We start from the raw sequence: 20422 nt of genomic DNA on the forward strand, positions 1-20422 counted from the left end.
ATCCCCGATCTCACTGGGACATCACTGGTGGATGTGTGGTTGGCGTACAGCGTAGGACCGCAGTCCCTGGGTGGAAGGAGAAAGAGGGAACTGGCCACTTATCTCCCCTCACGCATGAGGTCAAAGCGAGCAACAGCATGCAACGTCTGGATGCGTTTGGTTTTGCTTTAGGGCACGAAAAACAGCCGGGCTCATACGCACCCAATTCGTTACTATAGTACACGAAGACCGAGGAGTTAATAACTACACGTCAGCCCGAAGGGACAGAAGAAAGCTAAAAGCAGGGACGTGGAGAATGGGCTGAAAAGGACACCATACAGAAATTTGTCCAAAACTAAAAATGGCGTTCGCCATATTGTTTTGACGATAAAAAACACGGTCGACAGCCCGCGCATCATTTGCTGAAACAGCCGATGAAAGATGGAAAACCTAAGCAGGAACGTAATTGGTTAAAAAATGGGCATTCCATAAGGAAGTGGCGGACAGTTCAACTGGTGCACTATCTGTACGAAATGGTGGGGTAGCGCCGCTTAGCAAATGATGGCTAGAAAGGAAGTGCCCAATACTCAGCCTGGTTAAAATGACCTCCGAATGGGAGGGCCGAGAGGTGGTCGTCCGTGATGCTGGGAGATGCTTAATAAGCTTGATCTTACGCCCATGAAGGGGCACCACCACTTGACAGACGGCAATACAGATCAGAGCAAATATAGTAACTAGTGGGCTGACGTACAAGGACTGCAGCCTTAACAGTAGCGTCAGAACCTAGTTTCCTGGCAGACCAATATGACCAGGAACCCACATGACCACCACAGTGGCTCCACCAAGAATGAGCAAGTGACAGTTTTACCGGACCCTCTGCACTAGGGGATGGGCGATGTACAGCGCACGTCGTCTTTGATGGGCGCTGAGTGAGCAGAGGACAATTTAAATGTGTCGCCAGATTTACTCTGTGGCGTAATAAAGGGCGAAGTACTCGGCTGAAAATACTGAGTCGTTTGGCGGAAACCGATATCTAAAGACAGGGGAGCCCATGACGAAGGCACACCTGACACCAGTCAGTCCGAGAGCCATCAGTGTACACGAGGATACTATCGCCAAGTTCCATGTGAAGGTCGTAAAACTGAAGGTGAGACCGAGGCTGGAGTAGTGTCCCTAGGAAGCGAATGATGGCGAAGGTTAATATGGGCCACTTCACGAAGCCAAAGGGTTCTCGCCCCCACTGGGGTAGCTGCAAGTGGTGTGAAGTTACCGCACCAGATCAAGTGACGAAAGCTGACTCTAGGTGGTAACAAGACGGACGTGGCCGATACTGGCGATCAAGGTCATCATCGAAGGAGGCATAGAATGGGTTGACATGCATGGTAGAACTGGCGTGCATACCTGCTAAAGAGAAAGTCACGGCGGTAGGGCTGGTAGTTCAGCAGCTTCAGCTTACGGGCACTTAACTGGGCTAGTGTAAAAGGGACCACTAGCCAAACATATGCCACGAAGGTGAAGAGAGTTTTGACTGCGTGAAAGGGATGGACGTGTAGACACAAAGCACCCACAGTCGAGTTTCGAATGGACAGGGGAGGGGTATGAATGGAGAAGGGTGGTTCGATCGGCACTCTAGGAAGTACCATTGAGGACACTTACATTGAGGAACCGCGTACAGCGAGCTGCCAGGTAGGACATGGGAGGACCAAGATCTTCCTATCGAGCATGGGAACAAGGAATTTCCTAGGTTTACCGAACGGAACGGCAATAGGCCCAAGTTGTGAAGATGGTGAGAGAAACTACTTGCATCGCCAGAAACTCAGACGGTTTTGGCAATGGAAAAAACGAAAGCCATTGTCGTTACTCCAGGAGTAAAGACGATCAAGACGGCGTTCAGTAAGACAGCTACGTAAGGAACTTTTTTTTTTTTTTTTGTGGTTTTCGGGCGCACAACTTCAGTGGTCATTAGCGCCCTGACTACTCTAAGAATGCACCGCGAGGCACAAGTTGACAACAACAACTAAAAGGGAAAACACAATAAAAGACAGACTGACAGGCATAGGACTAAAAAACATCATCAAATGTCCTTAGCGAGGTTTGTCAAATTGATAAAACAAAGAACACGAGCAGCTGCTCGTGAGTCATCCGCTAAAATGGCATCTAAAGTATTAGGCAGGTTAAGATCGAGGCGCAGTGTGTTATGATCTGGACAGGACATTAAAATGTGTCTAACCGTCAGCAAGTGCCCACATGGGCAGAACGGCGCCGGCGCAGCCGTCAGCAGATGGCGATGGCTGAACCGGCAGTGTCCAATTCGTAACCTTGCTAAAACGACCTCCTCCCGCCGAGAAGGGCGTGAGGAGGACGTCCAAGCCACGGGAAGAGGTTTTAAGGCCCGAAGCTTGTTGTCGGTAAGTGCAGCCCAATCGGCATGCCACAGCGACAACGCGCCGACTAATGACCCTGCTAAAATCGGACGAACGGACACAACAAGAAGCTGTCCGAGGCTGGAGGACCGCAGCCTTGGCCGCGGCATCTGCAGCTTCGTTCCCAGGGATACAGACATGGCCAGGAACCCACATAAAGCTAACCGGCGTACCGACGTCCACCAGCTGCTGAAGAGAGCGTTGGATCCGGTGTACGAAAGGGTGAACCGGGTACGGATCACTGAGGCTCTGGATGGCGCTCAGGGAATCTGAGCAGATGACATAAGCAGAATGTCGGTGGCGGCAGATGTAAAGAACAGCCTGGTAGAGGGCAAAGAGCTCAGCTGTGAAGACCGAACAATGGCCATGGAGCCGGTATTGGAAACTTTGTGCCCCAACAATAAAGGAACACCCGACCCCGTCATTGGTCTTAGAGCCATCTGTATAAATTAAAGTCATGTCGATGAACTTCGAACGAAGTTCCAAAAAACGGGAGTGGTAGACCGAACCGGGGGTGACCTCTTTTGGGAGCGAGCTGAGGTCGAGGTGAACGCGGACCTGAGCCTGGAGCCAAGGTGGCGTGCGGCTCTCGCCCACTCGAAAGGTTGCAGGGAGTGAAAAATGAAGGTGTTGAAGGAGGCGACGAAAGCGAACTCCAGGGGGTAGCAAGGCAGAGACATACAACCCGTATTGAAGGTCAAGAGAGTCGTCAAAAAAGGAACGATAAGACGGATGGTCGGGCATTGACAGTAGCCGACAGGCATACCGACAAAGCAGTATATCGCGCCGGTAGGTGAGTGGCAATTCGCCAGCGTCAGCATGAAGACTCTCTACGGGACTGGTATAAAATGCTCCGATCGCAAGTCGTAAACCCCGATGTTGTATGGAGTTGAGGCGGCGTAAGATGGATGGCCGTGCAGAGGAGTATACGAAGCTCCCATAATCCAGCTTGGAGCGGACGATCGACCGATATAGACGAAGTAGGACGGTTCGATCCGCTCCCCATGACATACCACTGAGAACACGGAGGACATTTAAAGAACGGGTACAACGGGCGGCCAAATATGACATGTGGAGACCAGCTAAGTTTCCTGTCAAAGGTAAGGCCTAAAAATTTGATTGTCTCCACGATTGGGAGAGCAACGGGACCGAGTCGTAAGGACGGTGGGAGAAACTCTTTGTAGCGCCAGAAGTTAATACAGACCGTCTTCTCGGCAGAAAAACGGAAGCCATTGGCGACACTCCAGGAGTAAAGACGGTCAAGAGAACGCTGAAGACAGCGCTCCAGGACACGTGTACACTGCGCGCTGCAGTAGATGGTAAAATCGTCCACGAAAAGGGAGCCTGATATATCAGCTGGGAGGCAATCCATTATTGGATTGATCGCGATGGCGAAGAGAGCGACGCTCAAAACTGAGCCCTGTGGCACCCCATTCTCCTGGCGAAAGGTGTCTGACAGGACAGATCCCACACGTACCCGAAACTGTCGATCCAGTAAAAAGGAACGAATAAAAAGAGGGAGGCGACCGCGAAGGCCCCATGTATGCATGGTGCGGAGAATGCCCGCCCTCCAACAGGTGTCATAAGCCTTCTCCAAATCAAAGAAGACAGCCGCGGTCGGGCGCTTCCACAAGAAGTTATTCATAATGAAGGTCGACAAGGTAACCAGATGGTCAACAGCAGAGCGGCGCCTACGAAATCCACATTGTACATTGGTAAGTAGGCGTCGGGACTCGAGCAGCCAAACCAATCGAGAGTTAACCATTCGCTCCATCACTTTACAGACAGCTGGTAAGCGAGATAGGTCGATAACTGGAAGGCAAGTGCTTGTCCTTCCCCGGCTTAGGAATCGGGACAACGATAGACTCGCGCCAGCATGCGGGAACATGTCCCTCAATCCAGATGCGATTGTATGTTCGAAGAAGAAAACCTTTACCCGCAGGAGAAAGGTTCTTCAGCATCTGAATATGAATAGAATCAGGCCCTGGAGCGGAGGACCGTGATTGGCCAAGTGCGGTTTCGAGTTCCCGCATGGTGAATGGGGCATTATAACTTTCACAATTCGAGGAGCGGAAGTCAGGTGGCCTAGCCTCCTCTGCCTGTTTGCGGGGGAGGAAGGCAGGGTGGTAATGAGCGGAGCTCGAAACCTCGGCGAAAAAGCGGCTGAAGGCATTGGAGACAGCCTCAGGGGCCACAAGGACTTCATTCGCGACATTCAAGCCAGAAACTGGGGAGTGGACCTTAGTGCCAGATAGCCGGCGCAGGCTACCCCAGACAACAGAAGGAGTAAAACTGTTGAAGGTGCTTGTGAAAGCAGCCCAGCTGGCTTTCTTGCTTTCTTTAATAATACGACGACACTGAGCACGTAATCGTTTATAATTAATACAATTCGCCACTGTAGGGTGGCGTTTAAAGGTGCGTAAAGCACGTCGACGAGCACGTAAAGCGTCTCTACATGCTGCGGTCCACCAGGGGACCGGTACGCGACGTGGAGAAGAAGTAGAGTGAGGGATGTAATATTCAGCAGCAGCGAGAATGACTTCCGTGAGGTGTGCGACCTGACGATCGCAGCTTGTGAAGGTTTGATCCTGAAAGGTCGCCCTGGAAGAGAAGAGCCCCCAGTCTGCCTTGGAGATGGCCCAACTAGAGGAGCACGGAGAGGGAGTACGTTGCAGGAGATGGATAACACACGGGAAGTGGTCGCTCGAATATGTATCAGCAAGAGCATACCACTCAAACCGGCGTGCAAGTTGGGGAGTACATATAGAGAGGTCTAAATGGGAATAGGTGTGAGATGTGTCCGAAAGAAAAGTAGGGGCGCCAGTATTGAGGCAGGCAAGATTGAGCTGGGTGAAAAGGTCTGCTAACAAGGAGCCCCTCGGGCAGGATGCTGGAGAGCCCCAAAGGGGATGGTGGGCATTGAAGTCTCCAGTTAACAAAAATGGTGCAGGTAGCTGAGCAATAAGTTGCGTCATGTCTGCCCTGGTAACGGCAGATGACGATGGAGCGTAAACGGTACAAAAGGAAAACGTAAAAGTGGGGAGAGTAATGCGGATGGCAACTGCCTGCAGGCCGGTGTGCAACGTGATGGGATCGTAGTAAATATCATCCCGGACCAGCAACATAACCCCTCCATGAGCTGGGATACCTACCACAGGGGGTAGGTCAAAACGCACAGAGGTGTAGTGTGCCAAGGCAATTTGATCGCATGGGCGTAGCTTCGTTTCCTGGAGGGCTACGACGAGCGGACGATGCAAGCGGAGCAGCAACTTCAAGTCCTCTCGGTTGGAGCGAATGCTGCGAATATTCCAGTTAATAAGTGCCATCGTAAGAAAAGGAAGATGATAGAAGTGGTCACCTCGAAGGCCGCTTAGGGCCTGGCTTCAAGCGAGCACTGCCGCCGCTATCAGGAGGCGGACAGTCATCGTCCATGGGGTCTATAGGGTCATCGGCCATCTCGGGAGGATGGCCGGGAGGGGGAGCTTCCTCCGCCGGTGAACGGCCAGATGTTCGGCTACCAGCGGTGCGGCCAGGCGAAACGGATGACGGCCTGGGGCGGCAACCGCTGGGTGGCGCAGGAGAAGAAAGGCGCCGCGGCGGAGAAGGAGAACTGTGCTTCCTATGCGCCTTTTTAGAAGGACGTTTGGTGGAAGTACCGGTCGAAGGCTGGGAGGTCGAGGGACGGAGGAAGTCTGCACGGGATGGTTCCTTCTTGAAGGCCCGTGCATCTGACTTCGGGGTCTTCGACTTAGCAGAAACTGAGGAAGTGGCTGGTGTCTGTGGGGTGACGGGAGGAAGAGGAGACGTCGACCGCGCGATCTTAGCACTGGCCGAACGGACGACCGTGGTGCTGAAGGTCAGATCGCATGTCTGGGTTGCTACCTCCCGGGTAGTCCGAGGAGAGGCGAGGACAGTGCTGTATTTCCCCGCTGGGAGCAGCGTGGGCTTCCTACTAGCCAATAGCTTGCGAGCAGCCGAGGTGGACACTTTCTCTTTGACTCGAATTTCCTGGATACAGCGTTCTTCCTTATAGACAGGACAGTCGCGGGAGGATGCGGCATGGTCACCCTGACAGTTCACACAACGAGGAGACGGAGGTGGACAGTCACCCTCATGGGCATCCCTGCCACAAGTGACACATTTAGCCGCATTGGAGCAAGACTGTCGAGTGTGATTGAAACGCTGACACTGATAGCAGCGCGTAGGTGTCGGGACATAGGGGCGAACAGAAATAACCTCGTAGCCTGCCTTGATGCGCGATGGCAGCTTAACACTATCGAAGGTCAAGAAAAGTGTCCGGGTCGGTACAAGGTCATTGTTGACCTTTTTCATGACCCGATGGACAGCCGTCACACCCTGCTCAGCGAGGAAAGATTGAAGCTCCTCGTCAGTCAATCCGTCGAGGGAGCTACTCTAGACTACACCACGAGACGAATTCAAAGTGCGGTGGGCCTCCACCCGGACAGTGAACGTGTACAAGAGTGTGGCCCGAAGCAGTTTTTGCGCCTGAAAGGCACTCTCAGTTTCTAGTAATAAGGTACCGTTACGCAACCTGGTACAAGATTTGACAGATCCGGCTATGGCATCTACGCCCTTCTGAATGACGAAAGGGTTGACAGAGGAAAAATCCTTTCCGTCCTCAGATCGAGAAACTACGAGGAACTGTGGGGCAGGCGGTAGTACTTTTGTCACTGTTGGCTGGTCACGTTTCCGTTTTTGGGTCGAAGTCGAAAGCGATGGAGTAGAATCCATTGCGGAGGAATCCCCCATGATTGCCAGCGTCTCCGATGGCGCGCTCCTTCCTTGTGGGGACCCTCTCAGAGGGCACTCCCGCCTTAGGTGAATGTTTACACCTCAGGTCACACCTCCGGAGAAACAGACGGAGGGACCAATCGGCATGGTCAGAAGGTATCAGCTCAGGCAATCACCCCTCCCCGGGCCTGGCCTTTACCAGGGGGTACGCGCGTGCCTTACATGTCTACCCAGGGCGGGGACTTACGCGTTACCCCGTCACCGGCTACGCGTGCGAACGCGTGGGTCGGCCTTCAGACACGCACAGGGAGGAAGGAAGAAGAGGAAAAAGAAGAGAGAGAGGGAGAAAGGACAGATTGTCTCAAACGCCGAGGCGGAGACCAGAGAAGGCAAGGGGAAGAAGGCAATGAGAAGGCAAGGAGAAGAAGGCAATGAGAAGGCAAGGAGAAGAAGGCAATGAGAAGGCAAGGAGAAGAAGGCAATGAGAAGGCAAGGAGAAGAAGGCAATGAGAAGGCAAGGAGAAGAAGGCAATGAGAAGGCAAGGAGAAGAAGGCAATGAGAAGGCAAGGAGAAGAAGGCAATGAGAAGGCAAGGAGAAGAAGGCAATGAGAAGGCAAGGAGAAGAAGGCAATGAGAAGGCAAGGAGAAGAAGGTAATGAGAAGGCAAGGAGAAGAAGGCAATGAGAAGGCAAGGAGAAGAAGGCAATGAGAAGGCAAGGAGAAGAAGGCAATGAGAAGGCAAGGAGAAGAAGGCAATGAGAAGGCAAGGAGAAGAAGGCAATGAGAAGGCAAGGAGAAGAAGGCAATGAGAAGGCAAGGAGAAGAAGGCAATGAGAAGGCAAGGAGAAGAAGGCAATGAGAAGGCAAGGAGAAAAAGGCAATGAGAAGGCAAGGAGAAAAAGGCAATGAGAAGGCAAGGAGAAAAAGGCAATGAGAAGGCAAGGAGAAAAAGGCAATGAGAAGGCAAGGAGAAAAAGGCAATGAGAAGGCAAGGAGAAAAAGGCAATGAGAAGGCAAGGAGAAAAAGGCAATGAGAAGGCAAGGAGAAAAAGGCAATGAGAAGGCAAGGAGAAAAAGGCAATGAGAAGGCAAGGAGAAAAAGGCAATGAGAAGGCAAGGAGAAAAAGGCAATGAGAAGGCAAGGAGAAAAAGGCAATGAGAAGGCAAGGAGAAAAAGGCAATGAGAAGGCAAGGAGAAAAAGGCAGTGAGAAGGCAAGGAGAAAAAGGCAGTGAGAAGGCAAGGAGAAAAAGGCAGTGAGAAGGCAAGGAGAAAAAGGCAGTGAGAAGGCAAGGAGAAAAAGGCAGTGAGAAGGCAAGGAGAAAAAGGCAATGAGAAGGCAAGGAGAAAAAGGCAATGAGAAGGCAAGGAGAAGGCAAGGGAAAGAGTAAGGAAGACAGTGAGGTGGAGAAGAGCAAAGAAAGGAACCAACAAAAGGAAGGAAGAAACGAGAAGTGAAAAAACCAAAAGGACCACGATGATAGGTCGTGGAACCGTCCGTCTCCGGACGCAGGCGCGAACTACCCCCGTGAGGGGGATGGACTCCTTTTAGTCGCCTCTTACGACAGGCAGGAATACCGCGGGCCTATTCTAATCCCCGGACCCGCAGGGGGCACGTAAGGAACTGTAATAGACTGCAAAATCGTTAGCAAAAAAGGGAGCTGGAGATGCCTGGCGGGAGACAGGTCATTATAGGGTTAATGGCGATAGCAATGACGGCGACGCTCAGGACTGAACGTTGAGGCACACCGTTTTAATGGGTAAAGATGTCCAACAAGACAGAACCCACACGCATCTTGACAACTGTCTTAAAACTTCCTTAAGTTAATAGGGCAGGCAGCCAAGGAAGCCGCACATGTATAGAGTACATAGGATACTAGTTCTCCTTAAGATGTCTTAGACCTTCTCCGGATTGAAAAACACTGTAACAATGATCTGCAGAAAACCGTTCATGACAAAGTAACGAACTAGTCAAGTGTAAAATGTCGCGCTCTAAACCCAGACTGAGCTCCCGAAGGCGGGCGGCCGATTCCGACGCCCACGTCTTCGCGCCCGCCGGCGCGCGGGCGCGGACGGCGAAGAGAGCGGCCCGTGGGGGTGGGAGGAGCGAGGGGATTTACAACGGCCGCCCGCCCTCGGGAGTTCAGTTCGTCAGCGCACCTGACGATGGCGACATGTCCGACCGCTGAAATATTGTGCCCGTTGGACGCAATGAACCGGCAGTATACCCGTGGACTGTTCGAAAAAGGAATGGATTGAGAAGATTGGTAAGTCACCCACGTACACACATTCCTAACACTGTATCGGGGGAGTGCCTTTTCCATTGCGTGAGGAATTGGCCGTTTAAATGCCAACGTTGCAAAGCTCTCCAAAAACCTCAAGGTTGATGCTAATGCTGATCAAATGACCGTTATTTTTACAAGCAATTTTTCCATCGTCGTTCGTTTCTTATGTGGAAGTAACGTTCCCAGTGAGATCTATTCCACGACACCATATTCTGAAGGAACGTTTACTAATTAATAATAGTGAAGTACAGCCTGTGTGTGGCATGGCTGATTAGACATGCGTCCTGATCTTACTATCTACGGCTACAACGTACATACAGTGAGTACAGAACGCAGACCCAGACGCTGCCTTTGCTTTTACCTCTTCTTGGAGCCATCCGGCAGGGTTTGTTGGCCCTCCCCCTCCTGCTGCTGGCTGGAGGTGCTCGTGCCCTCTGCTTGCTCCAGGGAGCACTCTGGCGATGCAGACTTCTTTCGTGGGGGCTGCTCCTGCCCTTCCAGAGAAGGTTCATCCGGCAGCGGTTGTTGGCCCCCCTCCTGCTGGCAGGAGGAGCTCGCGCCCTCTGCCCGCTCCAGGGAGCGCTCCGGTGACGCAGACTTCTTTCGTGGGGGCTCCTCCTGCTCTTCTGGAGAAGAATCCGGCGAGATCCCTCGCTCCAGCCCACTGGTGCCTGGAACAATGTTCCCAGGTGAGTAATTTTGGTTGCCTGGTATGGAGTGGAAGGGACTAAATATCAATGTCGCCAGTCCCTTCATCCGTCAAGTCGCAAATGCGGAAGTCGTCAAACGAAGGAGGCGAAAAAGCAGACCCTGGAAATCCTAAGAATAAGTGTCCCAATGAAGGCCGAGAATGGAAGTGGCTCTCCCATAAGGAGAGAACTGGGTAAGGCTGGTTTAACGAAGGTGTGTGCTGAAAGGTGTGAATGCTACCCGGTCATCGGTTGTGGTAACACTCAAACTTGCAAAATAAATACTGACGAATTTACAAAATGAGAAAAATCTACCTCAGATAATATCGGTTTGGGCTCTTGAGAAAAGTGGGGCACATGAGGCAGTATAGGGGCTAGAGCTGTTTAGGAAATAGGTTAAAGGAGGACATCTACGTTTGTCGTAAGAAATCTTTCAACAACGCCACTGGAATACGCTATTTGAATACTAATATTGGCAGGAGTAAAAGACAGGGAAAGGCAGGTTGTGTACAACTTTTACGGAAACCAGACCTTAGTTACATAAATATAAGGACATAACGGGGAAGCAGTAAGAAATCGTTGAAGCATACCCTCTTCTTCAGACTGTCTTGTGTAAGCAGTAAAGGAAGCCAAACAAGTCTGTAGCGGAAATTTAAGCTCTGAGACAAGAGAAAAATGATGAGGCTTGCTGATAGCAATGGAATTCAATGAGGTGGCAAAGAACTGAGGAGCATTAAGTTACCGGTACGTATTTGTTGTAGCACTGTTTCAGGTTTCCAATACCCTTGTCAAAGGAGTCACCCACCTCATTTCCGCCAATTCCCTACTCTGATCTGCCGCTCGCTGTGTGCACCAAAATGCTGCCGTCATACCCAACAGTTCACCTTCGTTGCACGTGCAGTATGAGGCCGACAGTTATGATGCGTGACACTATGCGGCTCCAGGAAATGAGGTCCAGCACCCAGCAGGCTTTCATGCTTGATGGGAAACACTTTAATTTCGCATCCGATCGGTGGTTAAAAAGCCCTTTTAGGTCTAAGCAAGAACGCGGAGCGAGTGATTTGTCCGAATGTTCTCAAATGCTTCTCCCGTAGAAATCAACCTAATCAGCGCCCCGTTTTACACGAGCCGCTTTCTCATGGAAATAACCTAGTCAAAGTGCATACGCCTTCCGTGCACGCATGTAAATCAACCAACCGCTACACGAGAATATGTATGAAGTTTATGCTCTGAACTGTGCCTAGTACGGAGTTCTGAATTTCGAGGTATGTTGCACATTACGCTCGCGCTGAAACAAGCGGAAATGGCAACCTCTCCTCACATTTGAGGCGAACCAGTTGTGGCCGAGTTCACCCGTGTCGTACTAACAGATTGTTCTTTCCCACCTTCTTCATACGTTATGTTTTCTTACTGTTCGGGATATTGATAGGTTACACAAGGTCCTGGCACTTGTTTCTACTGGTGTTCTTTAATAGTTACTGAGGAAAAGCCTACATTTTACATAAAGGACGACACACAAAGATAAACATGTCATATTAAAAATCATTTCAACAGTGCAAAAAGTCAGAATTATTTGACAACTATGATTACCTTCTGGGTTACTTGGCACCTCCTATAAGCAAAGAAACAGGATACAAAAGTAAAACGAAAAGGCACTTTCCTGCGTTCTAGAAATGTGTTTTCAAGTACATATTTTTTCTGTCAAATGTGTGTAGTAAGTTTCGATGACTTCCTTTTCTTCCACTTCTCAGGACGGTAATTAATATACTAGGTCACTTGACAAGATCGTCCGCTATGGATTTTGGTTTTGTCATTAACTGCGTATTAACATTGCTTATACCTACGTTTAGATACTATATTTCGTCTTTGCTAAAAAAAATTGTTCCTCATAACCTCAGCCGGCCGTAGTGACCGAGCGGTTCTAGGCGCTTCAGTCGAACCGCGCGACCGCTACGGTCGCAGGTTCGAAGCCTGCCTCGGGCATGGATGTGTGTGATGTTAGGTTAATTAGGTTTAAGTAGTTCTAAGTTCTAGGGGACTGATGACTTCAGATGTTAAGTCCCATAGTGCTGAGAGCCATTTGAACCATAACCTCACTTTCGCATTTCAGGTTCCATACTGCACAGCGGACAGCTTTCACGTGACACCCAATTTTGGCAGTCAACTGTAAAGCAGAATCACCGCTAAAACGACCAAGGTACCCTCCGCCACACACCATCAGGTCGCTTGCGGAGTATGGATGTGGATGTAGTCCCTGTGCAGAACTAAATGCCAGCTGCACTGCCCAAGACTTGCCTCGAGCAGTCACGTGAGACGAGACAGTCGATCGTGTACAAGAGGAGCTTATGCCTGCACTCTGTACCACTGTGAGGTCAGCTTCACGCAGACACTTACCAGCCTTCTCCAGCGCTGGAGACTCAGAAGCTGCAGCAGGCAGCCCCTCCAGCTCCGCGCCGCTTTCCTAGGGCAAAGAAAAAACAGTTGTTGAAGGGACTGGCCTAGTCCAGACCCCACATCCAGCCCTGCTAGCTGGAAAAAGGGCTAAGAGTTAACAAAGCAAAGTGTGCTAGTTTGCTCTAAAGACAAAAGTTGAAAGCCTTAAAATGTAATGGATGTGACTCCCAATAACAAAAACAGAAAAATAGGTAAAGCAACAGATGGGGACAGGTCTCTGAATGTGATTTGGTGGGGAGGGGGAGTAGAAGTCTTACCCCACAGCCGACACACCCCTGCTCCAATGTAGTCAAGGCGGGAAAAGCATCCACTATTCAACAGAGTTTCCTCTGAAACAAAGTAGGGTGTGGAGAAAGACAGACCGCATCCAAAAGGAACTGAAGAACACTAAGACATGGAAAACTATTACCAAAAACTGCGAGCTCACAACCAAAGCTTCGTAAGATATTGTGTTGTGTTGGCAGAAGAGCCAACACCGTGTTACTGGAGGGGGCCGAAGTGCACGCGTTTTAGCTCTCGCGGGCTGGCTTGAGGAGGGAAGGACTAATGCCGTGAGGTCTGGAACATGACAAGGAATTAGAATTCAGAAAGCGGACGTAATTAGTTTGATACCTAACTTTAATCCATTAATGATGAACGTCGCTCTTTACGGTACATGATTCACAATATTATCTGTTCACAAAACATAGTAACAAATATGGCGCCTTGCTAGGTCGTAGCAAATGACGTAGCTGAAAGCTATGCTAAACTGTCGTCTGTGCAAATGAGAGCGTATGTAGGCAGTGAACATCGCTAGTAAAGTCGGCTGTACAACTGGGGCGAGTGCTAGGAGTCTAGACTAGACCTGCCGTGTGTCGGTGCTCTGTCTGCAATCACTGATAGTGGCGACACGCGGGGGCGACATACTAGCGGACCGGGGCCGATTTAAAGGCTACCACCTAGCAAGTGTGGTGTCACCATATACTGTGCCTTATCTAAAAAACGGATAAAAATAACTCGGGATTACAGAATTTTACCAATAGCTCGTGTTATAATTTGCAGAGTGCAGCTTAAGTTAGTTATTAATTAACTGATAGTCGTGCTTCTATCAAACGGTATGTTACAAGTATGTATAAAAGTTTATCATCGATGTATAGTTGGAAACTGCTTTTACCGTCTTTGCTTTAAATCGCTATGGAGACAGTAGTAAAGGTTTGGTGGATCAAGTTAACGATAAATGCGTGCCCGTATGTAAGGACGTGTTGAAGTGAAGTGTAAGCAACGGAATAATTTTTCTATTTAAATTTCTGCTTACTGACCAGTTCTTTTTGCATAAAAGTGATATCTTATTTCGAAGTATATTGCTGTACTTTCCAAGCATTAATATGAACTAGGTTTGTGGTTTGTTGAATGTAATTCGTTACACTATTTTTGACATCCAAATGCAAGACGTTTACACTGATCATACGCTGGTTCGAAATAGTGTTGATCTTTCCGAACTGACGACCGTTTGAAGTTCATAACTTTAAAATTACCGCTCAGCTTTTGCATGTATCCATTTTATTTCACAGCTCTACCCTTGTGCGCTTTGACAACACTGGAGATGCCTCGTCCGTTTCATTAAACATGTTGACGGTCGTTTTCAACCAAACTAGTAACGTGCGACAAGTAAATACAAGGCCAGTTATTGCTAGTCAAAAACAGGTAGAGGAATTCTTGCTGTTGCGTTCCCCTCGCTTCGTAACAGCAAGAATAGTTACACCAACACCGCTACAAACTCATGTGGCATGTGATCCAAAAATCTGAGTATATCATCGCCTCTGCAGAGCACTGTGGACTAACCTCGCTGAACACGAGCTGTTCACTGGCCTGGTGTTACATGCCACCGAGCATAGAAAAGGCGTACTCGTTCGACTGCTTCATTAGCTCAATGCTAAAAGAATGCACGTAATTCCTTCGTCTTCGGCCGAAGTAAGAATTTGGTGGATATAGGACAGCCATTTTGTGCTGAGTGAACTGCAGTATGTTCTGTATCAAAGAAGAACGGCGGAATAGTCACTTTGGAAAGAATACGTCATCTATAAATTATTTTTGTTTTTAAGTTTCCTAATTACTATGTTTTCCTTTCGTTCAAGGATTTGTGAATGCATGCGAGAAGCTCACGGTCTGGTCCTTTGCGACTGTCATGCACATTTCACCAACATGTGTGTTAATCAGTACTGCATCGTTTACTTCTTGTAGGATTAGTATTTTCTCGAAAAAATGCTCATTTTTATAGAGAAAGTGTTTGATCAGACTTTCGCTACGTTTGACGACTAGAAGATGCCTCATTCAGAGGCGTTATCTCACAGGGGACCCTCCCCATCGCACCCCCCTCAGATTTAGTTATAAGTTGGCACAGTGGATAGGCCTCAAAAAGCTGAACACAGATCAATCGAGAAAACGGGAAGAAGTTGCGTGGAACTACGCAAAAAATACAAACAGTAATCCATGCGCAAGATAGGCAACATCAAGGATAATGTGAGTTTAGGAGCGCTGTGGTCCCGTGGTTAGCGTGAGCAACTGCGGATCGAAGGGTTCAAGTCTGCCCTCGAATGAAAATTTTAATTTATTTTCAGACAATTATCAAAGTTCAGGCATCCACACATAATCAACTTCGCTCTCCAAAATTCCAGTGCATCTTCAGATTTGCTTAGATATACGCAGGAGTTGACGGTCTACACGCGGAAACATTTGAAAACGTTAAAAACATTTGTTTTGACAAAGCACAAGGAAAAGTGTGCGACTGTGAAACTGTTGCATTCATTTGTTGCAGTTTGTGTGACAAACTTCTGTTTTCATCACTTTTTTGTGAGTGATTATCACGTCCAGAAGAAAACCTAAATCGGGCAAGGTAGTATCTCTTTCTCCATTCGCCTAGTGTACAAGTTAGGTGGGTTGACATACTCCTGTTATGTGACGCACATGCCGTCACCAGTGTCGTATGGAATATATCAGACTTTTTTTCCTGTTGTGGAATCTGTTGACCTATGACCTTGCGATCAAATTTTTTCGGTTCCCACTGGAGAGGCACGTCCTTTCGTCTACTAATCGCACGGTTTTGCGGTGCGGTCGCAAAACACAGACACTAAACTTATTACAATGAACAGAGACGTCAATGAACGAACGGATCATAACTTTGCGAAAATAAAGAACGGAAACTTCACTCGAGGGAAGATTTGAACCAAGGACTTCTCGATAGGCAGCTGCTAACGCTAACCACGGCGCTCCTAAGCCCACACTATCCTTGATGTTGCCTATCTTGCGCATGGACTACTCAGTTTGTATATCTTGCTTATTTTTTTCATTGTTCCACACAACTTCTTCCGGTTTTCTCGATTGATCTGTGTTCAGTTTTTCAAGGCCTATCCACTGTGCCAACTTATAACTAAATCTGAGGGGGGTGCGATGCGGAGGTTCCCTTGTCAGTACGTCGCGCTAGTCCAGGTGTTCTTCCACAAGTGCCGCCCTCTGCTGAATGGTGGCGCAGCAGGTCTGAGAGGCTGCACACGCTCTGCAAAGTTCTACAGCGGGCATTTCAGAGGCGTGAGAAGTCCGAGGTGAAAAATTTCCAATTTGTACAGCAGATTCTGGACGGTCTTTACTAAACTCTCACTACTTCAGAAGCACAATGCACGTTCAGCTACGGGGTTCATCTGCAAAGGAAAACATTTCCTACAGATATTGATAATTAAACTATTTTAAATACGATTTAATACTCCAACAACTTTTCTACGCAGTCACCGTTCAAATTAGCCACTTTTACCGTTTTACCAGCTGTTCTTTGCCTTCCGCATGATCAGTTACCACCAGGTACTGGATATTTTTAAGAGTGATTCGCACTTTAGATTCTGAACAATGTGGTGAACGTAGCGTAAAATCTTTCCAAGAACTTTGGTGAGATTCTCTCCCACATAAATTCATCTTCTGCCGCAGACATTCCCAAAAAACGAAATTGTGGCGACGGCGCGTTAACAGGACGACAGAAACAATACGCTAGTGGCATGCAGCGGACACTTTGCAAGAGTAGTCGACTGAGAAAAAGACGAGTAGTAGCAGCGGCTCCGCTCAGTTCAAGCCACGCACCTGCTTCCTCAGTGTTCTGTTACTTTGGTGATAATTTCAGACACGCGCCCTCTGGGTTTCCAGGTTCGATGTTCACTTGGCAACGTCCAGCTTAACCGTAATAAAGCCCATTTTTGTGTAGGGGCAGATGGCACTGCCTACACACGATATTCTTATCCCTCTGTTCCTTAGGGCAGTGACTAGGTCGCGGACCACACGCCACTCGTACGTTTTGTTCCTCCTGGGAGAAACACGTCTAGCCATCCAGACAGAGCCTGATACGAGTACACGATGGAGCAACATGGCCTTGGTGATACATGAACAGCTAGCACTGCGTCCCCAAGCCCAGCGGTCCCAAGGAAGGTACATTCCGAGATTCACAGACACTGACCGCCAACCAGCATTCACCTGAAGTGGTATAGATCGATATATCTATTCTTAAATAGCTACAACCACAATGAGGTTACCCTGACACATAGTCATCACCCAGCTAGCCACAGCTCAACTTGGAGGCATTGTCTTACTAACGCACAGCCCACCCTTATGTTAGGGTGCTGCATCTTATTTTTGCTGACCTGACTGGAAAAAACTATAACCTGTCAACGTGATGGATGTTTTTTCGTGCCCGTTTAAAGTACTTTCCAGGAAATTGCCGACGAAACATACTTTTCATCAGACTTTGGGAAGTTCCGTGCAAATTCCATCCACCAAGTGTTTGTTTTGCTTTAGGGCGCAAAAACTGGGGGTCATACACGCCCAAGTCTAAACTATAGAACACGAATACAGGCGTTGAAAGTCGACTATACGTCAGTCCCAACCAACAGAAGACACCTAAAAACTGTCACCTAGAAAAAGGGGTAAAAAGACCACACGGAAACGGAGGACCAAAATTAAATGGCCTTCGTCATATTGCTTTGGCGGACAAAAAGTAAAACTTTCAGGAGTGTGATATGAGGCAGCAAAGTGAGCCTTTTGTCGAAAAGAAGACCCAGGAAAGAAAACGTGGGACCACAGGTAATTGTCGAGCATCGAGGTAGAGCTCCAGATCGGGGTTGACCATAGTACAGAGACAGAAGTCTACCACTCGCGATTTTAAAGCAGAAAATTGAAACCTGTGTGAGAGGGTCCATCCAGAGGCACGCCGAATAGCACCCTGGAGCTGCCACTCTGCAGAGGCCACCGAAGAGGAACTAATCGAAATGCAGAAAACGTCCACATACAGAGCAGGTGTGGCCAAATGACCGACGGAGGCCGCAAGTCCATCTATAGCAATGAAGGAAAGTACACTCAACACGGAAACCTGAGGGATGCCATTCTCCTGGGTCCCTGGAGAAATAAAAACAATACCAAACCGAACCCTGAACGTCTAATGGAACAGGAACTGGCGGAAAAAAATTTGGAGTGGGCCTCGAAGACCCCACTCATGGGGTGTAAGATATGATTGCATCAAGCTGTGTCACAGACCTTGCAAAGGTCACAAAATACTGCAGCCAAATGGCGGCACTGGGAAAAAGCCTGCCGAACTGCGGATAACAAGCGAAGTAAATGATCGGAGACTGTCCCCCTCGGAAGCCACGCTGGTAAGGAGACAGATTCCAAGATTCGAGGACCCAATAGAGTCGACAGGCTACCATCCGTTCAAGTAACTTGCGAACAACGTTTGCAAGTTACGCTAGCAGCTCGAACAATCATCATACATGTGACGTAGGACATCAATACAACACATCAAAGAGGGAGAAACGGCCTGTGCGGTATATAGAGGCCAATCAGCACGTTGGAAAGACCAACGAGGTAACCTGTCGATGAGAGAGAGCACGAAGGGAGCGAGAGAATCAACGTAAAGTGGTCATTATCGCAAAAGTCTTCGTGTGGCGACCAGTGTAATGAAGGGAGGGAGACGAAAGATCAATGGTAGGAAAGGTACCATGAGCAAGACAAATGGGTCGTGGAGCCACCACAAAGAAGGCTCAAGTCATGGTTTACAAAAGACTGATCTATGAGAAGACCCCAACTAGAGGGAAATACACTTCCCCATAGGCGATGGTGAGTATTAAAATGGAGGGGATGAAGTTGCTGAAGAGGGTTTGTTAAGGCAGCAGGTGCAAGAGTCCTGTCTGGAGGGCGATAAAGACTGCAGACTGTTACCCCAGAGTCCAGGTGGACCGTAACAGCAACCACTTCGAATGTCGTTTGAAGAGTAATCCACGTGCTAGTAATGTCCGTATGTACCAACATACAAACGCCACCAGAGGCCCATAGAGGGCCGACCCGATTTCGACAGAAGGTAGGGAACCAACAGAGGGTCGGAGAGTTATCAGTAAAATGAGATTCCTGTAGAACCACACAAGCTGCAGAGTAAAATGAAATAAGGGATTTCAGCTCCAGAAGGTTGCTGTAATATCCATTACAATTCCATTGGATAACCACAGAACGATGATGCAAATGGGGGGAGGAATGAACAGGCTAAAGCTAGTCATGCCGCCATGTCACCATCTGTCACCGACAAGGAGGAGGTGACGTCCATGAACAGCAGGTCAGAGTCAGGTTGCGAAGGTGGGGGACAGGACCTCTGGTGACAACACAGGCCCCTTGTCCCTCTACTGATGTTCCTTCTTTTCTGTTTGAGATCGAGGAGGTCTGTGCTGCAAAAAGTAGCCAGCCACTTCAAGACCTGGAACAGAAAGATCAGACAACCTCGGTCCCACAGACCGTGGTTCTCATGGTCGTTGGGTGGCAGCAGACCATTGGCCTGGAAGGTGCCAGGTTCCCAGGAGGGGTGCCCTTGATCAGCAGACGCCGAAGAAGTGGGACACTTCTCCAGCTGGGGAGGGGGAGCAGCGCTGACAGGGGAGGGTGTGGGAACCACAGGGGAGGGGGATGGAGAAGATGGGTTCAGGACTGGGGTAATTAAGGGGGAGGAAGAGGGTTAAGATTTAACTAAAGTATAGCTAGACATCATTGACACAGGATGAAGACAGGCACACTTATGAGCCTCATTGTAGGTTAGACGATCAAGGGACCAATACGCCTACGTCTCTTCCTTCTTATGAACTGGGCAGCTTTGTGGACATGGAGAATGATCACAGTGACAATTACAGACAGGAGGGGAAGCACATTAACTCCCCTCATGGAGCAGACATGCAGTCACCACAGATGAGTCTGAAAAGTGGGAAGCACGTCGAACATCTCATAGGTGGTGGGATGTATGGCTTCACGTCACATTGATACACCATAATCTTGACCTCAGGGATAGTATCCCCTTCGAAGGCCAGGATAAAGTGACCAGTATCAATGCAGTTGTCCTTCGGGCCCTTCTGAACACGACAAACAAAGTGAAAACCCCGCCCTCCCAGATTGTCCCTTCATTCCTCGCAGAGGAATGAGGTCCCTGTGAAAAATTACACGTTGAACCATATTCAAAGAGTGGTGGGGGGTAATTGACACAGGAATTATGCCAAGGTGCTCACAGGCACAAAGGGCCACAGACTGGGCAGCTGAAGTAGTTTTGCTCAACAACAAACCCGACCACATCTTGCTTAGAGTCCACTTCGCCAAACTTTTCTTCAATGTGTTCCACAAAAAAATAAAGGTTTGGTATTGGTGAAAGTATCCAATCAGTCCTGGTGCGAACCAGATAGCGGGGGAAAGCTTTCAGCCCTAGCTTACAAGCTTGACCCTCCTCCCAGGGAGTAGCCAAAGAAAAGAAGGCCAAAGGGGCAGAAGCAGCATAAAAAGAACCATCTCCATTCAAAGATAT

The 20422-nt window shown here is 49.0% G+C and overlaps 1 protein-coding gene across 1 annotated transcript in view; it reads right to left on the reverse strand.

Moving 5' to 3' along the window:
- The window catches only part of LOC124593855 (pollen-specific leucine-rich repeat extensin-like protein 1), a 69577-nt gene that overhangs the window by 28783 nt on the left and 20372 nt on the right, over positions 1-20422 (reverse strand). Inside the window, exons 3-4 of the mRNA XM_047132203.1 lie at positions 12523-12589; positions 9801-10110 (exon numbers count right to left, since the gene is read on the reverse strand). Coding sequence (XP_046988159.1) covers positions 9801-10110; positions 12523-12589 — 377 coding nt within the window. The remainder of the gene's footprint in view (positions 1-9800; positions 10111-12522; positions 12590-20422) is intronic.

Source organism: Schistocerca americana, chromosome 2, assembly GCF_021461395.2.
Source record: "Schistocerca americana isolate TAMUIC-IGC-003095 chromosome 2, iqSchAmer2.1, whole genome shotgun sequence".
Lineage (NCBI taxonomy): Eukaryota > Metazoa > Arthropoda > Insecta > Orthoptera > Acrididae > Schistocerca > Schistocerca americana.